Source organism: Glandiceps talaboti, chromosome 6, assembly GCF_964340395.1.
Source record: "Glandiceps talaboti chromosome 6, keGlaTala1.1, whole genome shotgun sequence".
NCBI classification, from domain to species: Eukaryota; Metazoa; Hemichordata; class Enteropneusta; family Spengelidae; genus Glandiceps; species Glandiceps talaboti.
In genome coordinates, this window is record NC_135554.1 from 1459984 (window position 1) to 1485022 (window position 25039).

At 34.0% G+C, this 25039-nt stretch overlaps 1 protein-coding gene across 1 annotated transcript; it reads left to right on the plus strand.

Moving 5' to 3' along the window:
• The first annotated feature begins 240 nt into the window (after positions 1-240).
• Positions 241-24876, plus strand: LOC144436702 (TM2 domain-containing protein biscotti-like). The gene is made up of 5 exons (XM_078125555.1): positions 241-368; positions 11922-11998; positions 20611-20689; positions 23520-23685; positions 24661-24876. Exons 1-5 carry the CDS (start codon positions 241-243, stop codon positions 24769-24771), a joined length of 561 nt encoding a protein of 186 aa, XP_077981681.1. The 3' UTR covers positions 24772-24876.
• The last annotated feature ends 163 nt before the right edge of the window (positions 24877-25039 follow it).

Below are 25039 nucleotides of genomic sequence, written 5' to 3' on the forward strand. Positions count from 1 at the left end.
AGTTTAGGTAGAATCCTTCCGCTTACTGTCAATTTCAGGTATTATGCCAATATTCTCAAGAAATGTTTATAGAATGTACACTACTACATTTCAATATTCACATAACATAATACCTACCCTGATAAACAAAATAGACATTTGAGCTCTTCAGACGGTATGTGTATGTTGCTCTATTTTATTTTAGCGGATGGTGAAATGAGAAGAGAATGGTTAGACTGAAAACGAGGCAATAACTTCAGAATGGCTACTTCCGGGATTTTCCAAAAGGACGTGATTTTTATAATTGTACTGTTTGATTTGTTACTTGTTGATGTTACGACTTCTTCGACAGATTACGTACTTGATTGTGAGCAGCTTCTCATGGGGCAATATCCTTTTCGATACTCATGTTTGATCGCAACATATATAAGTCAGGAATCCTAACGAGTCACATCAGAATGGTCAGTCATCACCCGTTCCAGATTCGTGAAATCGGTCGATACAAAATACAGGTACAGGCCAGGCCAGGTCAGGTATCGACTGAATATTTTTTTTCTTGATTCACATTCATATCCAAAGATGTGAATCCGTAATTATATTTGGTGTAGATTTTCGATTAGTTGTCAGGTTATTCTTTCTCAGCAATTCACTATCAGTTTAAGGTACACAGGGAAGAATCGCCTTGACTATTTCCAACGTAATCCGACACAGCACGAAGTGTTTTGGACTTTGAACTTTATGTCCATGCTCACTTCCCACCATGGCCGGCGGCCAGTCAAAAAGGAGGAACAGATAGTCCAATGTTCCTGCTCCTTTACCAAAATATACTCAAGAATTGTCATTCCCGACAAAAAAAACTTATTTACTGCATGCACTATCGGGCGATCCATTATGCAGAGACCTACTTCCGCATTCCACTCCATTATCATGGCGCCACCCGTAACCTCTCATGAATATTTACTAAAATACGTCATCTTCGGCTTAGTTCGGCAAGATTTTTCCACGTTCGGACTAATCCTTTGACCCAACTTTGCGTGTTAGCGGGAAGTACCCGGATGATAATGTAGTTTTATGGTAATTCTTCAGACTCTGACCTATCGATGTTTGGTACTCGCTTTTCAATCGGATCACTCGTTGCAGTTTTACGTGATTTCGCCTGGGACTTGAAAATGACAACGTTTGGACTAAAAAATGGACCATTTTCACAGCTTTTACTTATAATTAATTGGGAATTCACCTATTTTTTTTATCAAACATCGATAGAGTATGTTGTTTTGAATGTGTCTAGGTCACAGTTCAGGGTGTACGCCAAATACATTTACAGGAAACGCTCGCCGAAATTTTCACCAATTTTTTCCCCAAATCTTGTCCAAATTTGACATCTTTGTAAAGAAAATTTCTTCCACCAAGCAATTATTTTTTCATACATCGATTCACTAGGTATTTTTAAGTCTGTATTCGGAGTTTCATGAAAATTTAACGGCAAATTTCCATATGAGTGGCATGTGAAGTCAACAATGTATGTTAGTAATTGTTACAGATCTAAGGGCCTGCAATCGGCAGCGGTCGGCCAGCAGTTCTTCCCTGTGTACCTTAAATTGTTGTTTGCAAAATCGCCACATAATAAACCATATTCTTAAATGGCAGCCGAGATCTCGCACAATGCGAGAGTTGCGCGTGATCTACTGCTTGGGGGGCATACACTGCATTAATTTATCAACAATGGGCGATAGTATAGTGTCTGACGAACGATCAAAACCCAGCATAACATTTCTCAAAAAATGGAAGGCATCAGAACTCAAAAGCTATTTAAAAGACCATGGCCTGCCAACATCTGGAAGAAAAGATTATTTGATTGAATTTGCCTGCATGAAGGCATAAGGGGCCGTACCAAACGTAATTCCTTCGTTTAGGGGGAGGGGTAAGAGTTCATTTCATTTTGTGTGCGTCAAAATCACTATAAGGATTTTTAATTCTTACTAAAATGGAATCAAAAGAGGCAACGCTATGACAGTCAGAAACTTTGCTGACATACACAGAGAGAGATGCATGTTGTTCTAAAATAACCATATGGCCAAGTAACCGACCTGGCCAGGGAGTGATGTACAATAAATCAGTGGGTTTTTTAAGGCTGGTAAGCCAATAAATGTTACTGGGGTTCCCCAATCAATTTACCGGAGTTCCCCATGGGTGTGGCCACGAAACATTGGAAAACTTACAAAAATGCTTTGAAAATGGTGTTTTAACAAATAAAAAGCAAGTTAACTTCATAAAATACCTTCAGCATGATGATAATTTTTTGGGAAAAACCATGCATAGTCCGATTGTTTTGCTTTCCGCCATAGTACTGTGAGTCGATTGTTTTTGTTTTGACACATACTGTAATGACCCTGTTGCAATGAACATAAAAAGAGGCAACACTAATGTTGCAATTTTCGTTGTCATTTTTATGTCTACATGGAAAATTACTGGTTCATACGGACACAGCACAGTGCACTCAACACGTCACGCTCCCATGTCAAAAACACTCACTGTCGTACACATGTCTAGCGATAGTTTTCTTCAACATGTTCAGATGTTTTGTTTACAAAAACGAAAATCATAGTCGGAGACGATACGGCACCATGGTAGGGTTTCAGTGAGCACGGGTCGTTTTTTTGGAAGCAAATGAAACCACTTTGTCTCTGTGTGGATGGTAAAGAAAATCAAAAGAAAATGAAATAAAGCGAGTATATATTTTCAAGTAGGACAGTTATCAGTCACAGACAAAACTTTCTGCATTAAATAGACGACTTCGCTAAGATTTTGAAAGGTCAAAGAATGTACTGTGACGACACTTGCAACGTCTGAACTATTAAACTAAAGGGAAGAGACAGAGGAGGAACTTAGCCGTTCAATACTGAAGTAGCCATGGAAAATCTTACTTTCGTATTTTTTCTTAAAGGAAGCAAATTATAGAAAACTTAAATTGAAAACCATAGATATCGATTTTGGAGCACATGTACGGTGAGTGACCTTACGTCACCCATACTTATCAACATGTAAACTAGCATATTCTTTCACTGTAAAAACAACAACAACAACAACTAATACTAATACTACTACTACTAGTAGTAGTACTACTACTACTATACTATTATGTAGACAGGCAGAGCTCTTCGAGGAAATCAATGATGTGATTCGTTTTTTGACATTCTAATATGAACATATCTCCTGTCGGACGTCCTATATGTACGTATAAATAAATTTAATTTGCAATCCATGTCTGAATGGGACCTTCTTTCAGGCGCATATTGACTGACTGACACCATCCATCCATCCATCCATATCCATCATCTATCCATCCATAGAGTGACGTTTTTTTCTACATTAGACAAGAATTATTTTTAGATATTGTGTTATTGTCGGCGTTATTTTTCAAAAATAATCAAATGTATTTTTGCGATGTCATTCCGACAGTGTTATTCGTTTAAATATTTTTGTGTCATGTGACCTAGACGAAAATTCGAACATTCCTATTCCAACCTAGAAAAGAATACATTTTCTCATACCTAATCAGCACACATAAAACCCAACCCTTTCCAGCACATCATTTATGGCTGAATCGACCTATAAACATTACGTTTGTGTAACTGTAACAAAAACAAGGCTGTCGTGTCGCTGGATTTCTGTGCGATTGACCTGTTAAGGCTGTTAGTACCACAAGCTTGGAACACATAGTAATACTAATAGACTTGACACAGTGTAGAGAAAGATCAAATGTTATTACATTATATTTAATTAAATATTACATTATATTTAATTAACGTCCACCCATTAGGTTGAAACTAAGTCATTCATCATCTAGTAATTAGTATTCAGTTCTTATCCTAAATCGCACAGATCTGTTTGTGGTGTTAGACTTCATAAGGCTGAGCAGCGAAGATGGCGATGCAAATTCGAATATACAGGGAGGTTTTCGAATTAAAAGTGATACCTGTGTCGGCTGGTTAAATGCTCGACACAAAATCCACTTCTTGAAGAAAATACGTTACGGTGAAATCAGACTGGTCTTGTAGCAGGAGGACACTATTTTCACAAGCATAGAACTTTTTGAAGATGGAAAACTTATGAAAAATATTATTAAACCAGTATTGTGACCTCGTTTATTATACCTTAGGTGTGATTACCTCTCAACCTGGACGGTTTTCTATCGATGTATTGTGCCACATCATGTGCCCGGATATTAACGAAGACATTGTTTGGTTCACTTCTTCTGTGATCTCTCTTTGATTTGAACCTAGTGGCACAAATGTTGCAATAATGTAATGATAAAAAGTGCCCTTAACAGCTCAAGAAAGTGAAACATTGTTCATGTTTTGATTTTCGATGAGTTTCAAAAAATGAATGTTAAAAAATTGATATCAACATCAAAAAAAAATTCTAAATTACATGTATTTCTAAATGTTGATTGGTACGTATTCATAATTTAAAATTACCTCAAAAAAAAGAATCATATCATCTCTGGATAGATTTGGATTTCACTTGGGCATCATTAGTCACGCACCATGACACGTAAAAACAGACTGTTGTCACAGCCCACCCATCCATGAGCAGTGGACTTGCCCCACATTGAGACCACATATTATTACATTGCGTCATGTGTTGTTAGCTAGTGAAGCCCTTTTTCCGATCTCTGCAAGTTCGATGGGTACGAAAATATTGCACATCACTTTCATTTCAATTAATTAGAATTCAATACTTGGGAATTACAATGTACCATTTTGTTCATTTTAGTGACATTTTATTTAGTGTCACGTAAGTAGTGTCAGTGAACAACACGACACAAGATGTCATATGTTTGATGTGGCCTCTAAAATTGAACTAAAGTGTCATAGATGGTGGTATTGCTAACGTTTATTTCAGCACTCACAACAAGTTAATCGATCAACTGATGTATGTTGATTCAATCCTTCTATTAATATGAAAATCAAAAGTTCGATCACCTGAAATAATTATTCAGCAATAGTTTAGTAATTCAAAACAGATTTGAAGATGTTTTCACGTGATAGTTGAAACATGTGAAAGCCACAGCCGCCGTGAATGTGTTCATCACTGTCTTGGTGCGACAGTCAAAATCGACGTGCATAAATTACATGCAAATCAAAACGACTCGACAGAAACAACTTGAAGGCTGAAAAGCATGAGAACTGGTAAATACAATTTCCAGTTGAAACTATGTTTTGCAGAGACAGTAAAACGTTTTACAATTTGAATTGCAATTAGAGTTTGTTATGTTTATCGATGTCATGGTATATGATACCTTGGAGTAATTATACAGACAGTATAATTACTCCAAGATGATACATACATGTAGGACAAGTCGTTGGAAGGTTACTGAAGTCAATCCAAGTCGGTTTGAACAGCCATAAACAAAGTTGCAGTGGTCATTTCCACCCATACTGAACGTAGACGCTCTGAGCGACAACCTACGCTATACTGTGACACAAGTTACACAATGGTTTCCTTTCAGTGTTTGTCCCCCCCCCCCCCCACTCATCTAAAATAGCCAGCCCAAAAAACTGCTCTGCTACAAAACATTCTATTATTCTTGGACTAAGTGCATAATATAAATACTAATTATGATACCTGCCATTGAAAATATACATAACACATTATGGGGAGGATGGCACATTGAAACAATAAGCTGGCCTGAAGTCCTTCTGTAGACACCTGTGTTTATACATGTGTGAAAGTCATATATAGCATATCTTTGTTTCTCTTCACTAATACTATACTGGAGGCAATCAATGGTGAAAATGTCTGACTAGAGTTGACAGCTTTTCAAAACAATTATGACCAACTGTCATTTGATATGCACTTTGCTGACTGTATCAAGGAAAGATACCAGGTGGACAGAAAATGTACCTGCCACTACAGTTCATGACCTCTCAATGTCTACACTCACAGCAACTTCAATCAAATGGCCAGTAGCTCATTGAATATTTTTCTTTGGAGATAAAACTCGGAAATATTACTAGTACAGTGTTTCGCACACATCAGAAAATATTTACAGTGGTATTTAAAGCATCCTACCTTTGATGTTGTTGATAGTTTTAGTTCTGAGTTTCAAGGACACCTAATGTCAGCTTTCCTATCAAGTTTACAATGCTGTCATTTGATATAGCAGGACCAAGTCATGTTATACAGCCAGTGATGGTAATTAAAAACCAGATTTAAACTGAATGCCACCAGTAGGGAATCACTAATTATGCAAATTAAACTAAAAGAACTATGGTAACGTGCTTTCTTAGGTGTATGTGTGTGTGCCAAATTATACATTTTTTATAGTGAGGGATGTTTTTTTTCTTCAAAATGTTGGTTTTTCTTGAACTCTTGTCATGAATTTGAAGAGGGAATAATAAACACAGCAGTGTAACAGTTCTGAAACAAGTGGTTACAAGAGTAGGATTTCTCAAAGTTTTTATTCAATCATATGTTCACTAATTTTGAAGTTGTTCTTTGTCCTTGTCTGAAAAAAAAAATCATAAATTTGAGCACTGCTATTCATTGGTATTCAGATTAAAAATTGTGACTAGCTGGCTGTCCAATCTTTCTAAACAATATATAATATACTCTGTAGAAATGACTTAAAATTACATAATTTTAATTGCCTTCTTTTTCTAAGGTGTAATGTGTAGTACACAATTTTCAAAAAATAGCTTACTGGGAACTGTTATTATGAATGGAACTATTTTATGTAGTTAGGTATTATATATAAGTGGTCTATGTATAATGGAGTATCTCAGACCACGATATCTCCATAATGGTCTGAGGTAATATATATGATTTCATAGACAATAAATAATTGACCCCACTCCCTGTCAAATGACCCCACTTTTTGCAACCAATCTTATTCTTTACTATGCCAGTTCCTAGTTGCTCAAGTTCAGGTGTCAGTGGAATGTCTTTCCTTACTGCTAATGATGGTGGTATTGTTCAAATTGGACATTTGTGGCATTTCACATCCTCCCAACTGACTGCCATCTTGCAAGAGTTGCAAGTCAGAATTATAGCTGACAGTGTGTTCATGAAGCACCTCCGAGGTTTATCTATTTGATGTGCCTCAATTTGCAACTTGCAGTTTGGGCAGAGAATACATGATACACCTTTGTTCTGGAATGCCAGTGAGATGCACACACCACAAAACAGGTGTCTCTAGGGGTCTGTTCAATAACCCCTATCAAATAATGCACAAGATGTCACCATTTACAGGGACACTAAATTTAATGGGAGTGTGAATTCAATAGATGATGACATTTTTCTTGCATGTAATAGATGATGTATATGCTGTATACAGTCATTTGGAAACGGCGATTTCTGATGTGGTGCAGACTGACACTCCAGTTTTCTGTCATTGTGAGCCCCTTCCTCGTTTATCCTTTTTAGGTCACCCACCCTTTGTTTGTATTTGAAACAAATAAGCAGACAGGGCAATCTGCCTCATTTTTATCATAGGAAGCCCAGTATCAATTGTATTAAGGGTAGAATTAACATTACAAATACAAGACCAAATATTGCTCTCACTACATGTATATTTATCAAGCATATCTGTTATATAGTTTTCCCAATTTGAATAACACATGGAAGATAAGTATGCTGACTTTAATAAACAATCATCACTAATAACTAATCTATGCCAATACTTCAACATATGCTTAATAACAACAAAATTAACAGGAAAACGCCCCAATTCCCCTATAATACCATTTATTGGAGCTCTCTTAGAAACACCTAATAAAAATCTATGAAAAGAGTAACTAATCTCATCAAGAAAATTTTTCTTTTGATTTATTTCGCAACCCCAGACTTTGCAACCATAAGTCATGATAGAAACTATTAAACGATCAAAAAGATCTAAAGCTATATCAACTGAGATACATCCATCAGAAGATACGAGTCTACGTAAACTGAAAAGAGCTTTCATGGACTTTAACTTCAAGTTACAGAAATTTCTTTTAAACTTACCATTAGCAGAAATTATAATACCCAAGTAGCAATATTCCTTAACATTATCAATTGAAATTCCATTTAAATGAAAACTAACACTTTTAATAAAACGGTTGCTCTTATTGAAAACAATGACTTTAGTTTTCTTGATGTTTACAGTTAATTTCTATTTTGAACAAAAGTTGTGTAACTTATCCAAACAGTGTTGTAAACCATTGGTAGATTCTGACAATAACAAAAGATCATCAGCATAAAGAAGGCAATTTAGAGAAAGAGAGTTAAACTTAACTGATAAATCCTCATTGGAATCAAAGATACAAGGTAAATCATTTAAATAAATATTAAATAAAGTTGGACTTAAATTACGACCTTGCTTGACGCCTACCAAAGAACTAAAAAAATTTGTGAGATCAGCATTTGTTTTTACACAATACTCAACATTATCATACATAGATTTAATCAAATCATAAAATTTACCATTTACACCATAATTCCTCAGTTTCCAAAATAGACCATTACGCCAAATGCTATCAAATGCTTTGCGTAAGTCAACAAAACAGCTGTAAAGATACTTATAACAATTACTTGACTTGGTAGTAGAGTACACATATTTCTCAATTGCTGATTTAAGTACAAAAATATTATCAGATGTTCTCCTCTTGGCCCTGAAACCTGACTGGAAAGGAGTGTAAATTTTGTTATCATCTAAAAAATTAACAAGTCTACCATTTAAGACTGAGGTGAGAAGTTTTGCTAGTTTTGTTTTATATTGTATATGCACCAAAACTGTGGAATCACCTTCCATCTGACCTTCGTTGATAGAGAAATTTGAATATTCAAGGCAAATCTTAAAACGTTCATATTTTGTCAATGTTATTCTTGAAGTAGTTGTGTCTTAATTTTTATGGGTTTCTGGTGTGTCCTGTATTGTTTCTTTTGTTATTTTAATTTTATGATGTGATGTGGTGTTTTTCACTGAATCATGCGATTTGTTATGTGCAGACCATTGAAAGATGTTTTGTGTAATGGTCTTTAAACAATATATTATTACTATCATTATTATTATTATTATTATTATTATTATTATTATTATTACAAGGAAATTTTTTCATTAATTTTCATTTCTTTCCATGTTTTTTGTCAAATTTTGGTAAAATCATCCACATATTATGGTGATTTTGGTTACCATGAGAACGGATGTTAATAAAATGACCCCTTTTTTTAACTCAGCATAAAAACTACCCCAGCTAAGGTGGTTAATATTCAAATAAACTCGATTATTACAAATTCTATTATTATTATATAATATTATTTAATTATTATTATTATTACAAGTGATAATAATAATAATAATAATAATAATAATAATAATAATAATAATAATACATTGTGTGAGAGACAGTTTAGAGGAATGGTGCCTTTTGGTCCTATTGTCAATAAAATGTATCCGTTTGAGCATATATTTGCTATGCCGGCTCATATTTGCTATGCTGGCTGATGTTTGAGGGCGTCCTTTCACAACTTTATCTGTACATACTTAATTCTGCATTCAATTTGTGAGAGTCTAAAATATAATAAAAAGCAATTTCAATATTGCATGTCAGGAAAATGTTATGTAAATTGTTATGATTATTTACAACTTTACAGCTAATCAATATCTTTGGAATAGTGACAGCATACAAGTCACAAAACAGAATGACCATTACTCTACATACTACATTATCAGTAGAGTACATGGCCGGCATGCTATTTGAAGTTTTGCAGGCAGGGAAAATGGACGTGTTTTAGAACAATTTTGTTTCATAATAGATTGCACAAATTGGTAAATTTTATATGGAGAGTGTTGGAAATGTTTTAAAGTCACAGTTCAAGGTTCAAGTTTACTTACAAAGAAATGAATCCGCTTGAAAAAAAATAATGCTTTGACGCCATATACGTGTAAAATTTTGACTGAAAGTTCATTATCTTTCTGTAATTTCAAAAGTATTATAAGAAATAATGAATCATAAGTGAATCACAGGTGATATTATTTAAGCCACTTCATTTCCAATTAGCAGATGGGTATTGCCTGGGGCTCCGGTGCAATTTTAGATCTAACCATCTTTTCCACTGCTGCTGCATTAATTGGCGCATTTCCAAATTGTCTCATCATGCAACAGTCACGACAGTACCACAGTAAAATGTGGATCAAGATGAATGGGACAGCGAAATTTCAGACAATTGTCTTTTGGTGACTCATTTGGGAATGTTGACTGCTAAAATCAACGAATGTATTCCAAAAAACAACCCTTTCAAATATAGTTAATCTTTTTGAAGGCGTAGCTGATATTTTCTTGAAGTTATTTGAAATTGATAAATATTCTACACGATACTGTGATACTACAAACCAGCCATATTTGAAATTGGCTAGTGAGTTCATTATTGACTTCGAACTGACAGTGCCTCCATATGGAGTTGCACAGGATACCTAATTTGTATGAAAATGTGACAGCTACATATGTGCGTGGAAATTACACCTGTGTAAATGGACTGTTTAATCATGAAGCAACTAACAGTTTCCCTGACTGCAACTTTGGATGGATGTTTTCGTACACGAGTGTCTCATGTCAAACCGAACTTTATTACTCAAAGACCTACATAATCGAACATCCATCATGTCATATATTTAACTGAAGTTTATGTACTACGTATGCATATATGTATATGATTTACACTGCCAAGAAAGGACAGTTGAACTGTGCTCAAATAGCAAAAGGTATGTAGAGCTGATGACTCTTCGTTAGCAGACATGTTTAACGTTTGCATATGTTAGCGCAACTCAAAAGAACAAAAATGTCAAGATGGGGTTGTAACTTGTATTTTCAAGTTGATGGTAATTTGTATTAAATCGTAATTTCACTCAGTATATCGTTATTTCTGTGTAATGCTGTCATTATTGCTAATGGTTGCCAGCTTTTACATGTAAAATGAGTGAAGGCCTTCTTCACATTCCTGCACATCGGTTTGTTTATGTACATTTATATGCATGTAGCACCCTCCTTGCGCATTACATGTTGTATGCAGTCTGGCCCTGCACTTTGATATTTGGGATCGTAATTAAACCTTGTGATCGGCAAAGATCTTCTGACATACATGTTAAAGCTTTAACGACCAGTCAGTTTGTGACTCGTTGCATATTTTATTTGGACTTAGAATAACAAAATATTTGATATTTTAATAGCAAACCCATTCATTTGTAGGTGTATGTCAGATGTATTTTTTACTAAAACATGGCATTTGTATTAATGTAAGCGTATTTTATGTTTCCATGGACGCCACTGTCCAATTTTAGATATTACGTGTATGTCTTACAATAGATAGCACTAGTGCATATATGCCAAAAATAAGCAGGCAGGCTAACATGATATAAATAATCTTCGTGAGTTTTGATAACCACAGACAAGGAAAGTCTTTCGATAATGCAGCTGTACACAACACGTAAGCACGGCAATACTTGTTATAAGTTAGCAAGTCATACAGTTTTGGAAGATTCCATTTTACCATGATTGCTTTCACAACATGGACATTCACATGTATGCAGTAGTCCATTGGTGTAGGGTCTATGAGTAGTCCAGGTCGGTTTCATTTCTTGCGTTAGCACACCCAGCGTCCCCCATTGCTCAAAGTGTAAACAGTGGTGGATAATTGTCAAAATAAACATCACTGTCCCTGTATCACAGAAATATTGGCACACAGTCACACTTCCTCTATCACAGAAGGAGTGGTAACATTGCCAAACAATGTGTTTGTCCATAGACCCCACTATGGTTTGTCAATCCTTTCTGTGATGTACTTGTTTTGACTAGATCTACCCTGACCAACATAGTCCTAGATTTTGGTAGCAAATATCAAAGTTAGATTCAAACATATTTATAGATTTGATGACTGTACTAACATTTCCTTAACTTTGTCACATATCATTGTGAGATACCTGATATTGACCCAAAGACACAGTCTGCAAGAGATTGTGATGAAGATGGCATAGTATCAGGTATTCTTTTCTCATGTTCCTTTTTTAGCACAACTAGTGCTATAGGCATGGCAAAATGTGTGTGTGTAAATGACTTAAACTCAAAAACTGCGATATTTGGTGGGGACATTACTTAGGGTGTGTAGATGGAAAATAGTTCAAATGAAAATGATCACATCACAGATGTGTTTTTTGGGTCAAAAAGTGATTTTTGGTAACTTAGACTCCATAAGATCTGGGCAGATTGGCCTGAAATTTGGTTGGAATGTTCTTCGGGGTTGTTTAGTTTAAGAATTGTTCATGACAAGATGATCCCATCAATGATATGCAAATTTAGGCTAAAAATGTGTCTTTTTGGTCAAAAGTCTTTAATTCCAAAATTACACAGCAGATGGCTGAGATTTGGTGGGAACGTTCTAAGGGGTGTTTAGATTAAGATGTATTCTTGATGTGATGATTTCATCTGTGATATGCAAATTTTTTAATTAGGGATGTGTACAAGAAGATGTAGTCACAATATCATCATCCCGTCAGTAATATGCAAATTAGGTCTAAAAATCTCAATTTGGTCAAAATCTTGAAAACTACATGGTGAATGGGGCTGAAACTTGGTAGGGATGTTTCTGGAGGTGTTATCTGCAATTTTTGTTCAAAACATTTGACACAACTGCCCCTTGCAACCATGGCCATGCCCTTCAGCAACAGTAAGACTCACATCAGTTTTACAAAATAATATTAAATTATTAGAAAAATATGATCGTTTCTGAGTTTTTAGCACAACTGAACTACAGTGTAGGTTCAGTAGTGCTATAAGCATCGAGCAGTGTCTGTCCATCTGTCTGCCAGGTCTGTGTGAGTGTGGACGACTTAAACTCAAAACTGCCAACCTGATTCCCTTGGTATTTGGTGGGGACATTACTTGTGGGGTCTAGTTGGGAAATTGTTCAAATGAAAATGATCGCATCACAGATGTGTGATTTGGGTCAAAAAATGTAATTTTTGGTAAAAAAAAACCTTTAACTCAGAAACTACTTGGCAGATTGGTGTGAAATTTGGTGGGAACATTCTTAAGGGGGTGTAAAGTAAGATTTGTTCATGATGATTCCATCAATAATATGCAAAGTAGGGCTAAAAATGTGTCTTTTTGTTAAAAAATCTGTAATGTCAAAACTATTCAGTAGATTGGGCTGAAATTTAACAGTGATGCATATGTGGGTGTTAAGATGAAGAAATATAATGATCTCATCAGTGATATGCAAATTAGGTGTACAAATGTGAATTTTGGTCAAAAATTTATATCTCAGAAATTACTTGGTCAATGAGACTGAATCTTGGTGAGATGTTTCTAAAAGTGTTATTCTGAAGATTTTCTTCAAAATATTTTGACTTATTGGCCCTAGCAACCATGACCACGCCCTTAGGAACAACCAAATGGTAGTATATTTTGGTCAAATAACATCATCTGGTAGGCAAGAGAATAAAAATGTATGCAAATATCCCTAGCAACCATGACTATGCCCATAGCAACAGCCAAACAGTCATGTATTTCACAAAGATAACAGGAATTAATAGACAAATGAATAAACATTCAAAAAATGGATATAAATTTGCCTAGCAACCACACCCATAGCAACAGACAAATGATCACATATATTGTGAAGATAACGAGGATTAATAGACAAATGAATAAACATTTAAAAATGTGTGCAAATATGCCGAGCAATAAGACCACGCCCATAGCAACAGCCAAATCATCACGTATATTGCAAAGATAATATCAGGAATTCATACAGAAGTGAACAAAAACATTAAAAAATGTATGCAAATATATATAACAACATGACCACACCCAGAGCAACAGCCAAATGATCATGTATATCGCAAAGATAGCAACATGGTTGGATAGGCAACTGGATAGTCATTCAGCAAATGAACACCTATTGTTAGCATGGACTAGCATATGGATAAACATTTTTTAAAAACTGTACAGTTGTGCTACAACGCCACTGGCAGTATTTTTTCTTCTGTATGGAAGAGATGTATTTAGTGGGTGAAAGGCTGTCTGTCTGTGTCATCGTTTTCTCTAAAAACGGCTGGCTCAATTCAAACGAAATTTGGTAGATGTGTTCAGTAGGGTAATGGCAAGAATTGATTAGGTTTTAGTAAACATCCCATGAATATTAATAAGCAATTAATGTAATTAATGGTTTTTGGTAATTAGGCTATATCTCAAGAATACAAGCTTCAAATTCATTATAACTTGGTACATACATTTGCGATACCAAAGCGCACCTGTCCTGAAAATATTAGTGATGTAGCTTTTAGTTTTAATAAGTTATTGGTATATTTTTGTAGGCCACAAAAATGGAAAAAATAGTTTCTCGTCAGGAAATGTCTAAAGTGGTGTGACGATGCGATTATTTTTTTTACATTCTCAACAAATGTTAATCAATCTACTTATCATTGTAGTTACTGTTCTTTTTATTTAGTACTTTACAGCAAGTGTGTATGTGGGGCAGATGTCATAGGCTAGTTCATGATTACTTTTGCAGTTAATTAACGCGGGAAGGGGGGTACTTAAGTGATGGGCGCTGACCAGGAACAATTTTCTTTTGTTTTGGGCCTTTAAATCTCTTTCTATGGTGAGTGCTATGCTACGACCTCAGACTACTAACTACTTTGTGGTCTGAGCTACAATGTTCTATAAAGCTTCACATTACATGTTGTGGTTGGCCAGGAGATCACTAACAGCAATGGGCAAATAGTAATCAATGAGAAAAAATATCTTATTGTATATGTTCTGTTGTATTCCAACAATTGTCTGTAGGAACGACAATCTCAAAACTTTGCCCTTACGGAAGGCATTCAGTTTAAATCTGGTTTAATATATACTTTTATAAAACTGTGATGGTTAAGTGTTGAACATGTTTTCCAGCAACAGGTAGAATTCATGTTTTAAAATATATGTAGAATAAGTGTAAACAACATTCTATTTAAAAATTCTGAGCACTTCATTGACCTATGATATACTACTACTTATACTCCCAGACAAGGTAAATTTGTCAACATCAGTTAAATTGTAATTTATATACAATGTATACACAGCGTATGACCGAGAATTCTATTGTTATCAAAGCTCATGGCACAGGATGATTCACTTTCAAACATATAATATTCCCAATGCATGAATGTTTAAATTAAAAATGTACATGCACTTAAGTTTACATTTCATTTTTGAGGTCATTAGGTTAGTGTTAATTCAGATTAAACTCTGTTAATTCAGATTAAACTCTGATATTGTTAATTAAGATTAAACTGTGATATTGTTAATTCAGATTAAACTCTGATAGTGTTAATTCAGATTAAACTCTGTTAATTCAGATTAAACTCTGATATTGTTAATTCAGTTAAACTCTGATAGTGTTAATTCATATTAAACTCTGACAGTGTTAATTCAGATTAAACTCTGATAGTGTTAATTCAGATTAAACTCTGTTAGTGTTAATTCAGATTAAACTCTGATAGTGTTAATTCAGATTAAACTCTGATATTGTTAATTCAGATTAAACTCTGACTGTTAATTCAGATTAAACTGATATTGTTAATTCAGATTAAACTCTGACTGTTAATTCAGATTAAACTCTGATAGTGTTAATTCAGATTAAACTCTGACAGTGTTAATTCAGATTAAACTCTGACTGTTAATTCAGATTAAACTCTGACAGTGTTAATTCAGATTAAACTCTGATAGTGTTAATTCAGATTAAACTCTGATAGTGTTAATTCAGATTAAACTCTGACAGTGTTAATTCAGATTAAACTCTGATAGTGTTAATTCAGATTAAACTCTGACTGTTAATTCAGATTAAACTCTGATAGTGTTAATTCAGATTAAACTCTGATAGTGTTAATTCAGATTAAACTCTAACAGTGTTAATTCAGATTAAACTCTGATAGTGTTAATTCAGATTAAACTCTGACAGTGTTAATTCAGATTAAACTCTGATAGTGTTAATTCAGATTAAACTCTGACAGTGTTAATTCAGATTAAACTCTGATAGTGTTAATTCAGATTAAACTCTGACTGTTAATTCAGATTAAACTCTGACAGTGTTAATTCAGATTAAACTCTGACAGTGTTAATTCAGATTAAACTCTGATAGTGTTAATTCAGATTAAACTCTGACTGTTAATTCAGATTAAACTCTGACAGTGTTAATTCAGATTAAACTCTGACAGTGTTAATTCAGATTAAACTCTGACAGTGTTAATTCAGATTAAACTCTAACAGTGTTAATTCAGATTAAACTCTGACAGTGTTAATTCAGATTAAACTCTGTTAGTGTTAATTCAGATTAAACTCTGACAGTGTTAATTCATATTAAACTCTGACAGTGTTAATTCAGATTAAACTCTGATAGTGTTAATTCAGATTAAACTCTGACAGTGTTAATTCAGATTAAACTCTGACAGTGTTTATTCAGATTAAACTCTGTTAGTGTTAATTCAGATTAAACTCTGATAGTGTTAATTCAGATTAATCTCTGACAGTGTTAATTCAGATTAAACTCTGATAGTGTTAATTCAGATTAAACTCTGATAGTGTTAATTCAGATTAAACTCTGATAGTGTTAATTCAGATCAAACTCTGATAGTGTTAATTCAGATTAAACTCTGATAGTGTTAATTCAGATTAAACTCTGATAGTGTTAATTCAGATCAAACTCTGATAGTGTTAATTCAGATTAAACTCTGACAGTGTTAATTCAGATTAAACTCTGATACTGTTAATTCAGATTAAACTCTGACTGTTAATTCAGATTAAACTCTGACTGTTAATTCAGATTAAACTCTGATAGTGTTAATTCAGATTAAACTCTGATAGTGTTAATTCAGATTAAACTCTGATAGTGTTAATTCAGATTAAACTCTGACTGTTAATTCAGATTAAACTCTGACTGTTAATTCAGATTAAACTCTGACTGTTAATTCAGATTAAACTCTGATAGTGTTAATTCAGATTAAACTCTGACTGTTAATTCAGATTAAACTCTGATATTGTTAATTCAGATTAAACTCTGATTGTTAATTCAGATTAAACTCTGATAGTGTTAATTCAGATTAAACTCTGACAGTGTTAATTCAGATTAAACTCTGACTGTTAATTCAGATTAAACTCTGACAGTGTTAATTCAGATTAAACTCTGATAGTGTTAATTCAGATTAAACTCTGATAGTGTTAATTCAGATTAAACTCTGATAGTGTTAATTCAGATTAAACTCTGACAGTGTTAATTCAGATTAAACTTTGACTGTTAATTCATATTAAACTCTGACAGTGTTAATTCAGATTAAACTCTGATAGTGTTAATTCAGATTAAACTCTGATATTGTTAATTCAGATTAAACTCTGACAGTGTTAATTCAGATTAAACTCTGTTAGTGTTAATTCAGATTAAACTCTGTTAGTGTTAATTCAGATTAAACTCTGACTGTTAATTCAGATTAAACTCTGACTGTTAATTCAGATTAAACTCTGATAGTGTTAATTCAGATTAAACTCTGATAGTGTTAATTCAGATCAAACTCTGATAGTGTTAATTCAGATTAAACTCTGACAGTGTTAATTCAGATTAAACTCTGATAGTGTTAATTCAGATTAAACTCTGACTGTTAATTCAGATTAAACTCTGACTGTTAATTCAGATTAAACTCTGACTGTTAATTCAGATTAAACTCTGATAGTGTTAATTCAGATTAAACTCTGATAGTGTTATCTTCAAATGGAAATTCATCTGTGTTGGTAAACCATAGTATTCAATTTGAACTTTTGTTCCAAACACAACTAGAAAATTTACCTGAAATTTTCGACTGTACACTTCAGTCTTTGTCAACAGATTGACCCACTATTCAGCACACGTGACCTTACAGGACACGTGAGCCTAATAAGGGGTCAAAGGTGCCTGGAAGTTTGTATCGTCCCCCGTCTCTGTTTAGTGATGACACTGAAACCAGATATTTTGAACGGGGAGTGAAAGAAGCTATTTACATCCGAGCACTCAAACCATCACTAAACAGAGACGGGGGACGATACAAACTTCCAGGCACCTTTGACCCCTTATTAGGCTCACGTGTCCTGTAAGGTCACGTGTGCTGAATAGTGGGTCAATCTGTTGACAAAGACTGAAGTGTACAGTCGAAAATTTCAGGTAAATTTTCTAGTTGTGTTTGGAACAAAAGTTCAAATTGAATACTCTGATAGTGTTAATTCAGATTAAACTCTGATAGTGTTAATTCAGATTAAACTCTGATAGTGTTAATTCAGATTAAACTCTGACTGTTAATTCAGATTAAACTCTGACTGTTAATTCAGATTAAACTCTGACTGTTAATTCAGATTAAACTCTGACTGTTAATTCAGATTAAACTCTGATAGTGTTAATTCAGATTAAACTCTGACTGTTAATTCAGATTAAAGTCTGACTGTTAATTCAGATTAAACTCTGACTGTTAATTCAGATTAAACTCTGACTGTTAATTCAGATTAAACTCTGATAGTGTTAATTCAGATTAAACTCTGATAGTGTTAATTCAGATTAAACTCTGACAGTGTTAATTCAGATTAAACTCTGATAGTGTTAATTCAGATTAAACTCTGATAGTGTTAATTCAGATTAAACTCTGATAGTGTTAATTGAGATTAAACTCTGACTGTTAATTCAGATTAAACTCTGATAGTGTTAATTCAGATTAAACTCTGATAGTGTTAATTCAGATTAAACTCTGATAGTGTTAATTCAGATTAAACTCTGTTAGTGTTAATTCAGATTAAACTCTGATAGTGTTAATTCAGATTAAACTCTGATAGTGTTAATTCAGATTAAACTCTGATAGTGTTAATTCAGATTAAACTCTGATAGTGTTAATTCAGATTAAACTCTGATAGTGTTAATTCAGATTAAACTCTGATAGTGTTAATTCAGATTAAACTCTGATAGTGTTAATTCAGATTAAACTCTGATAGTGTTAATTCAGATTAAACTCTGATAGTATTAATTCAGATTAAACTCTGACTGTTAATTCAGATTAAACTCTGATAGTGTTAATTCAGATTAAACTTTGACAGTGTTAATTCAGATTAAACTCTGATAGTGTTAATTCAGATTAAACTCTGATAGTGTTAATTCAGATTAAACTCTGACAGTGTTAATTCAGATTAAACTCTGACTGTTAATTCAGATTAAACTCTGATAGTGCTAATTCAGATTAAACTCTGACTGTTAATTCAGATTAAACTCTGATAGTGTTAATTCAGATTAAACTCTGACAGTGTTAATTCAGATTAAACTCTGATAGTGTTAATTCAGATTAAACTCTGACAGTGTTAATTCAGATTAAACTCTGATAGTGTTAATTCAGATTAAACTCTGACTGTTAATTCAGATTAAACTCTGATATTGTTAATTCAGATTAAACTCTGATAGTGTTAATTCAGATTAAACTCTGATAGTGTTAATTCAGATTAAACTCTGACAGTGTTAATTCAGATTAAACTCTGATAGTGTTAATTCAGATTAAACTCTGATAGTGTTAATTCAGATTAAACTCTGATAGTGTTAATTCAGATTAAACTCTGACTGTTAATTCAGATTAAACTCTGATAGTGTTAATTCAGATTAAACTCTGACTGTTAATTCAGATTAAACTCTGATAGTGTTAATTCAGATTAAACTCTGATAGTGTTAATTCAGATTAAACTCTGATAGTGTTAATTCAGATTAAACTCTGATAGTGTTAATTCAGATTAAACTCTGACAGTGTTAATTCAGATTAAACTCTGACAGTGTTAATTCAGATTAAACTCTGACAGTGTTAATTCAGATTAAACTCTGTTAGTGTTAATTCAGATTAAACTCTGATAGTGTTAATTCAGATTAAACTCTGATAGTGTTAATTCAGATTAAACTCTGATAGTGTTAATTCAGATTAAACTCTGACAGTGTTAATTCAGATTAAACTCTGACAGTGTTAATTCAGATTAAACTCTGACTGTTAATTCAGATTAAACTCTGATAGTGTTAATTCAGATTAAACTCTGATAGTGTTAATTCAGATTAAACTCTGATAGTGTTAATTCAGATTAAACTCTGACAGTGTTAATTCAGATTAAACTCTGACAGTGTTAATTCAGATTAAACTCTGTTAGTGTTAATTCAGATTAAACTCTGATAGTGTTAATTCAGATTAAACTCTGATAGTGTTAATTCAGATTAAACTCTGATAGTGTTAATTCAGATTAAACTCTGATAGTGTTAATTCAGATTAAACTCTGACAGTGTTAATTCAGATTAAACTCTGACTGTTAATTCAGATTAAACTCTGATAGTGTTAATTCAGATTAAACTCTGATAGTGTTAATTCAGATTAAACTCTGATAGTGTTAATTCAGATTAAACACTGACTGTTAATTCAGATTAAACTCTGACAGTGTTAATTCAGATTAAACTCTGATAGTGTTAATTCAGATTAAACACTGATAGTGTTAATTCAGATTACACTCTGATAGTGTTAATTCAGATTAAACTCTGATAGTGTTAATTCAGATTAAATAATTTGTGTGATTTCATTTATAGTTAACTGTTACCCAGCCCCTAACATCAGCTGTGATGATATGCAGTTTGGATTTCAAAAAGACATACCTTGCAGATACACGTGAGTAGTAATTGCAGATTTTTTATTTTAGGTTCAGTGGTTTTATAGGCATGTTGTGTGTGTGTGTGTGTGTGTGTGTGTGTGTGTGTGTGTGTGTGTGTGTGTGTGTGTGTGTGTGTGACAAAGACAAAAACTGCCAGACCTTCATATGTGGTGGGACATTACTTAGGGTGTGTAGATAGGAAATTGTTCAAATGAAAGTGATTGCATCACACATGTATTCTGGTGTCAGAAAATGTAATTTTTCGTACCCCTTAATATATTTCTAAAAATCTAATCCAAATCTGCCAAATCACAAAATACCCCCAGACAAAACTCCTGCTTAGTATAGATAAATGGGTTGTGATTTGCTTTACATGTAATGTAGATTTGTACAGTAACTAATTACAGTGTACACTCATACAACTTGTATATCAACTGACTTTCTGCAATTATTGTAACACCTATAACCAGATTTAGACTGAATGTCTTGCAATTTCATGAGTTGTGCAGGAAATTTAGCTCTATATCTGTGATTTTTCAAGTCCCAATGAAAGTGAGTTGTCAAAAATGTTGTTCAAATGCCTCCTATTCTCAGCACAGGAAAGCTTGCCATCCTTGACTTCGCTCGGCTTTTGTGATCCCCTATATACCCGGGATATGCACACCTGTTTCCACGGCAAATAATAAACAAAATTCAAACCCACATAACATTGCTATAATTATGCATCAGAAAGTTTACATACTTCATGGTAAACATCATAACAGTTTAACAGCTGTAATACAGTGAAGTGATACAGTATTATTACCCTACTTCGTCACTGGGTAAAGTGTATACATTCCTATTTCAACCGACAGATGTACCATCTGCTCGAAATCTTTAATCACTACGGGAAAATTGTCAAGATTTGTTGAGTGGCATGCCGTCACTGTACACTAATTATGTAGAGGTCAATGTATAGGTCGCCAGTATTCTTTTTGATACATTGTTGGGAAATTTTTTTCGTAGGCTAGGCTTGGTCTATTTTCCATATTTGACCACATACATTTATACATACGGTGTAAATTATAGATTATTACACTTGATAAATATGTGAGAGTGTATTTATTTCCTGAGATACCTTGCTAGATACACAAGCCTTGCAACAAACAGCGGTAGTTTGTTAACGAGAGAAATCGGAAAAGAACACAGTAAAAAGGAGACAGTTCGAGGTCAATGTAATATACTTCCTAAATTTCTAATCGAAAATCTAAAAAGATGTGATTTCTCTTTATTCATCTGTGAATTAGTGTGTGATATTTCAAAATGATATGTCCATATTTGACGAAATTGAAACGACTTTACTGGTGGGATATAGTTTACATCTTGGTGGGTACACTTTACTGGTGGGATATAGTTTACATCTTGGTGGGTACACTTTACTGGTGGGATATAGTTTACATCTTGGTGGGATATAGTTTACATCTTGGTGGGTACACTTTACTGGTGGGATATAGTTTACATCTTGGTGGGTACACTTTACTGGTGGGATATAGTTTACATCTTGGTGGGTACACTTTACTGGTGGGATATAGTTTACATCTTGGTGGGTACACTTTACTGGTGGGATATAGTTTACATCTTGGTGGGTACACTTTACTGGTGGGATATAGTTTACATCTTGGTGGGTACACTTTACTGGTGGGATATAGTTTACATCTTGGTGGGTACACTTTACTGGTGGGATATAGTTTACATCTCTATGGTTACACTTTACTGGTGGGATATAGTTTACATCTTGGTGGGTACACTTTACTGGTGGGATATAGATTACATCTTGGTGGGTACACTTTACTGGTGGGATATAGTTTACATCTTGGTGAGTACACTTTACTGGTGGGATATAGTTTACATCTTGGTGGTTACACTTTACTGGTGGGATATAGTTTACATCTTGGTGGGTACACTTTACTGGTGGGATATAGTTTACATCTTGGTGGTTACACTTTACTGGTGGGATATAGTTTACATCTTGGTGGGTACACTTTACTGGTGGGATATAGTTTACATCTTGGTGGGTACACTTTACTGGTGAGATATAGTTTACATCTTGGTGGTTACACTTTACTGGTGGGATATAGTTTACATCTTGGTGGTTACACTTTACTGGTGGGATATAGTTTACATCTTGGTGGTTACACTTTACTGGTGGGATATAGTTTACATCTTGGTGGTTACACTTTACTGGTGGGATATAGTTTACATCTTGGTGGTTACACTTTACTGGTGGGATATAGTTTACATCTTGGTGAGTACACTTTACTGGTGGGATATAGTTTACATCTTGGTGGGTACACTTTACTGGTGGGATATAGTTTACATCTTGGTGAGTACACTTTACTGGTAGGATATAGTTTACATCTTGGTGGTTACACTTTACTGGTAGGATATAGTTTACATCTTGGTGGTTACACTTTACTGGTGGGATTTAGTTTACATCTTGGTGGGTACACTTTACTGCTGGGATATAGTTTACATCGCTATGGTTACACTTTACTGGTGTGATATAGTTTACATCTTGGTGAGTACACTTTACTGGTGGGATATAGTTTACATCTTGGTGGGTACACTTTACTGGTGGGATATAGTTTACATCTTGGTGAGTACACTTTACTGGTAGGATATAGTTTACATCTTGGTGGTTACACTTTACTGGTAGGATATAGTTTACATCTTGGTGGTTACACTTTACTGCTGGGATATAGTTTACATCGCTATGGTTACACTTTACTGGTGTGATATAGTTTACATCTTGGTGGGTATGCTTTACTGGTGGGATATAGTTTACATCTTGCTGATGTTCTTTTACAGGAATGGTGTGTACCATGAAGTAGCTGTTTTGTTATCTGTATTCCTGGGTATGTTTGGAATTGACCGGTTCTACCTAGGTTATCCTGCAATTGGACTTCTTAAACTCTCAACACTAGGTTTTTTCTTTCTTGGTCAGCTTATAGACATCATTCTTATAGCTTCACAGGTAAGGCATCACAGGACAGTTTTACAACTGAAATAAGGTTCAGTACTTACAGTATTTCTGAGTTTCTGAGTTTTCTGCATTTGACAAGTTGAATATATTTCCCGAGGCCTTTGATAGATGGGGAGATGAGATATACATTGTCCACATATATGACAAGAATTGCAATTCTCCTTACTTCACAGCCAACCCTGGCATGAGACAGTGTCCTGTTAAGTGAATCAACATAAACATTGGAAAGAAATGGAGATAAGACTCCCCTTGTTGAACTCTATTTGTTATGTTAAACAACATGGAAAGAGAATTTGACAAATAAATATGGAATTTTTGGATAACAAACCAATTCAAAAGTAGCTGAGCAATAACGGTCAACACTCATCTGTCATTCAATTTCTTTAAGAGAGTCCAGGAATTCACTCCATCAAACACCTTTTCAGCATCAACACTGAAATGAAAACTAAGCTGCCATCCCACTAATAGTATACATTTGTTTGTAACACCTGATTCTTTCTTTTAATAAAGCCTGCAAAAGACTAATTTTCAACCCTGTGTCAGTGTTTCGACACTTCCAACATGTATCAAGCCAACATTTTCACGAATACAGTCCCTAAAACAAATCTACAAATGTAGTCAGTTTACCCCCTACAAATGTAGTCAGTTTACCTCCTACAAATATAGTCACAGTTTACCTCCTACAAATGTAGTCAGTTTACCTCTACAAATGTAGTAAGTTTACCTCCTACAAATGTAGTCAGTTTACCTCCTACAAATGTAGTCAGTTTACCTCCTACAAATGTAGTCAGTTTACCTCCTACAAATGTAGTCAGTTTACCCATTAGTCTATTTACATTGTGTATCAATTATGTCACATTGTGAAAAATCAAACAGTCAACTCTTAATGGTTTAACATCAGTCTGGTAGGATTAGAAACATTTATTTTCTTGTGATAATATATGTACATGCTATATGTCTTTTCAGGTTGTTGGACCTGCTGATGGGTCAGAGTACATCATTGATTTCTTTGGGTCGCGACTGATACACATAACCCAGGACAACCAGACATACTACAAAGTACCAGATTACTGGTGACACAACTTGTATACTTATATTATTGTACATATATTTAGTGTTGTATATATTTTGAATATCATCAAGTGATTTTCATACAGATATTGGTGGGGTTTTTTGAAGAATATGTGAATAAATAAATATGAATATAATAGCATTTCTATGTGACTATATATTCCAGCGTCACAATGCAAAAAATGGTTTTTAGCACAACTTAACTGAGGTTCAGTAGTGATTTAGGCATGGTGAAGTGTGTGTGTGTGTGTATGTATGTATGTATGTATGTATG

Bases quoted from the DNA above. Each gene is read 5' to 3' on its own strand.
- LOC144436702 (XM_078125555.1), top strand. From the start codon at position 241: ATGGCTACTTCCGGGATTTTCCAAAAGGACGTGATTTTTATAATTGTA. The intron at 369-11,921 runs ATATCCTTTTCG...TAACTTTGTCAC, and splicing joins GAGCAGCTTCTCATGGGGCA to ATATCATTGTGAGATACCTG. The intron at 20,690-23,519 runs GTGAGTAGTAAT...GTTCTTTTACAG, and splicing joins GACATACCTTGCAGATACAC to GAATGGTGTGTACCATGAAG.